The 4,172-nt window shown below is 36.3% G+C and overlaps 1 protein-coding gene across 1 annotated transcript; it reads right to left on the bottom strand.

The window, feature by feature from the left end:
• On the bottom strand, positions 1-1,998 carry NUDT7 (nudix hydrolase 7). Its single transcript, XM_072422717.1, has 2 exons — positions 1,921-1,998; positions 1-1,716 (listed from the first exon to the last, which is right to left on the bottom strand). The coding sequence occupies exons 1-2, from the start codon at positions 1,996-1,998 to the stop codon at positions 1,348-1,350; spliced, it is 447 nt and encodes a 148-aa protein (XP_072278818.1). The 3' UTR covers positions 1-1,347.
• Positions 1,999-4,172: the final 2,174 nt, after the last annotated feature.

The following is a 4,172-nucleotide window of genomic DNA, read 5'->3' as shown; positions in this document are numbered from 1 at the left end:
CTGCAAAAATAGGTTTATTAGACAGCCTTCCACGTGATGCTTATTTCACAATCTGCTATTTAATTCTTAAACAATCAAGGATATTTGCCAAACTATTTTAATCAGTCTGCTGGTGAATTCACTTTAGAGTGTTGGCTAATGTGATCATTGTATTTGATTGGTGATCAGATCAAAAGTTAAAAATCCCCCATGTGTACAAGTCCTGTCAAGCATAGTTGAAAAGAGGGCAGCAGTGGTAGACGTAGCTAATATTGAGCCCCTGTGCAGAACTGAATTGTAGCCCTCCTGACCAACTGGCTTGGCCTTAACAGGACATGAGCATTAAAATATAAATGGACATAAAAGAAGACATGCAGAATGCTGCCTGACCAGCTCAGAACTGGTGCATGATATTTTAGATGGACCACTATCCAATGACAGAACCCCGATGGCAAATTAGAGAACTCTCACAGGATAATAAAATGGCACAAAGGAGAAGTTAGGTTGCAAGGGCAAGACTTAAGCATCTAGAACTCTCAAGTTTAGGTGTTATTTTATTTTTAGATGAAATCAATGGGGCACACTGAATTCCACAACTGTGGTTTAGGTTAACAACAGTTGTATTTAGTGAGGACTGCTAGTTTTAAAGTTTTTTAAAAGTTTACTTTAAAATAGAGTTACACTTTTAAAATGCATGAGCTCTATTACTATACCTAAAGATATGAGGAAACTTTGAGAGCTGCCATCAGGTCCAGAGCAAACAATAATATATTTACATTTAAGTCTGAAGCCAGTGCTGTAGCTGCAAACAAGGAGTAAGAATAAACAGGGTGCATACTCCACAAAACTCCTACAAATGTAAATAGGCGCAGGATTTCCTAATCTGTTTGCTCCTGTAATTTCTTTTCTCATTTCATTTTATCAAAATTAAGCAATTCAAAATAAAATAAGGTAAAATTCTTAGACTGCAGCTCCTCTGGGCAGGGCCCTCTCGTCCTCCTGTGTCACCGTCTGTATCTGTCCGTTATTTGTTACCCCTATTTAATGTACAGTGCTGCGTAATATGTTGGTGCTATATAAATACTGTTTAATAATAATATTAAAAAAATATTGAATGTTTTATAGAGCCCTAACATTAGCCACATTAGGAGTGCAATTTTTGGAAGATGGATGCTTTCTCTTTACAATATCGGTCTCATATGTTTACAGGAAATGTGGGATCTCTTGTTAAAAACTTGATGAAACTAATGAACATTTTTATAAGCACACTGGAATGTGTGTGGGTGTACAGAACAGATTTGGGAAAGAATCTATAATTAGGTTTGTTAAGGTTTAGCACAAAATATCTTAAAATTTCTTCTTGGACCACTATAGCTTACTCAGAAAATTATAGGTCAAGATGGTTTTCTCACAAATGTCCAACGTGCTGTCCAGATCAAATTCTGGGTCAAACAATGGACTTCTTTCTAGAATAATAACTGAAAGCAATATGGCAAAATGAGCTGTCAACCCCCAAATATAAGAGCTTTTCTGAGTTTTTGAATCCAGATGTTCAAACTTATGGACAGTACGCAATCCAAATGGGGGAATATTTACTGGAATTGCAGTGTAATTATCCGATCTGAGAAATAGATCCAGGGGAACTTCGAGGACTTCTGTGACCTCACTGGGGTTAGGTGATGGCTGGAAGGTGTCTTCCACAATCCCAACTACTGGAGTGACCAGATAAACAGGAGACTAGAAGAAAAGAAAGACATTAAAAATGATACTAAACAATTAAAATATACATAACAAGATACCTGTCTTTAAAACAGCCATTCTCAACTAGGTTGCCTTGGAATTCTTGGATTTCTCCAAAAAGTTGTTAGGGGTTTCTTGACTTGTGGCTATTGACCTGCCTTTTCATGTTGCCAGCATAGTTTTTAGGCCAACGCCACTTACCTGAGCCAGTAGCATGACAGAAGTGATTTTCTGAGCAGTCTCAAAAGGTGGCTTTCTCAACATTAAAGAAAGGGCCATTTTACCCCACTCACATTCACAAAATTGCATTTATTCAGAAGTTCCCCAGGACCTGAAATGTACCTCAAGGATACCACTGTGGTTCAAAAGTTAGAAAAGACGGCATTGAATAAAACATTAAAGCTTACTTCCATGCTTCTGCCAACTTTAAATATCTGACCTGAACCAAGTCATTGGATATAGAGCTCAGCTTTCTTTACTTAGTGCAGCAACATAAGGTACTGAAGCTGATGGACAAGGCAGCCCCTGTATCTCTTTCATGATAATATTAATTATTTAATATGCATAATTAACACTAAATACAATAAATTGTGCACTCTGGAGGTTTATGTAATGCAGATGATTTCTCTTGTGTGAAAAGTTGGTTGGTGACACTCACAGCTGGGTTTTCTGCACAGGCTATATACACATGAGATAATTATGTCACTAATACCGGTACAAGTATTTACCAGTATGGATTTGCACAAAAAAAAAAAAAAAAGTTTACATCAATTTTTTTGTCTACTAAAGATTATTAAATACAAAGGGGATTGTAAGGAGCTGAGGAATTAGATTTTATTATATGTAGCCTACTTAAAACTTCCATCTTTTTCTTAAATAGATAATGGGAGATAATTCTAGTAGAAAAAGTGAGTGTTAAAACATGTAACCAAAGAATATACTAATAATTTATTTTGTAGTTTTTTTCTCAGTAGTAGACACAATCATCAGACAACTATGCATCGTAAAAGAAAAATGCCTGGGCCAAATATCATTCTTTCTGTTTTGTCAAGGGAGAAGCACAGACAACACACTGTCCTGTGGACTGCCAGGTAATGATTTACAATTTAGTTTATATTTGATAATTAGGCCTTCTATCTGGGTATTGTAAACTTAAGGGTTAGGTCACAGTGATGGTGAGAAGGAGGTTAATTACCTATTACCGATCAAAGCTACTCAAGTTGATGTTCCTTTTAAGTAATTAAAGCAGAACTAAAGCTTAAGAAAAAAATGCAACCAGTCAGATCCTTTATTATAAAAGGGACATTGCCTGTCCCTTCTGCAATAAAACGTGCCTGTCTGATCCCAATTTTTTTAATTACACTCATCTTCCCTGCTCTGTGGCAGGTACTTCTATATTTAGCCAGTCCAATAAAGATAATTGTCAGTCATCTTGATTGACCAGGCCAGAATGGAGTAAGTCCTACTAATGCGATAGTTTTAGGACGATCTGTTACAATTTATGAACTGTAGTAGTGAAAGTGTGATCTGTTACAAGGGGCTTAAAAAAGTGCACACAGTAAGACAGTTTACTCGTTAGATGGATAGTAAACTGTAATGATGACATCACAGGGCATCTGAATGTGGTGACAAAGCTAGTGGCACCAGGATCAGATTCCTCTAAGCAAGAAATGGGGGTGGGAATACTTCCATAGTAAATGAGATGTGAATGAACAGTGTTCAAAGAGTGCATTGGCAAAAGTTTGTTGACATGTCTGCAAAATTGTTTATTGGTTGATTTGTAGCAGGTGCCACCTTGAAGATCTATAGGGACTGGCACATAAACAGTAGTCAACATCTTGGAAGATGTGAATACTTACCAGTGATGATGCCACTACATTGGGGAAACAGTTCTTTAATTGTTTTTTAAATTTGAGCATAATTGTTGAATTATTAATGGCCTTTCCTTGTACCAAGCTAATAAAGGGTCAGTTAAAGCACTATAGTAAAATGAGTCTTCATCTCTTTTCTAGAGTATAGGACAGTCTTTCTCATTATTTATAACATAGGGAAGCCGTTGAAATAACTTTCAGGTCTTAGAGAATGCCTAGTATAATTACTATATCCACAGATGACATTACATTTGCTAGGATGGCAGTCAGAATGCCTCTTATATTGCTGGTCATTAAGAAGAATGTCACCCTTACAGATAGCCAAATAGATAACTGAAACTGACATGAGAGGCACAAATTACTTAAAGCTCAAGGAATCTGTAGGAACCTCTGGTGGAATCCTGGGAGAAACACTGATATAGGAGATATACTATATGGTTGAGAAGGTTTTAAAAGAATGATGGCACCGTGATTATTTCCTTCCAAATATTTTTTTTCAGGGTTTATGTAAACCGAAACTTTTGTTTGGATTTTTTTTTTTTTTAAACCTAGATGGTGGCTGTGTAACATATACATTTATAA

The sequence above is a fragment of the Pyxicephalus adspersus genome, chromosome 9, assembly GCF_032062135.1.
Source record: "Pyxicephalus adspersus chromosome 9, UCB_Pads_2.0, whole genome shotgun sequence".
Classification (NCBI taxonomy): Eukaryota; Metazoa; Chordata; class Amphibia; order Anura; family Pyxicephalidae; genus Pyxicephalus; species Pyxicephalus adspersus.
The sequence above is the reverse complement of the archived record's forward strand: the minus strand, read 5'-3'. Positions and strand labels throughout refer to the sequence as shown.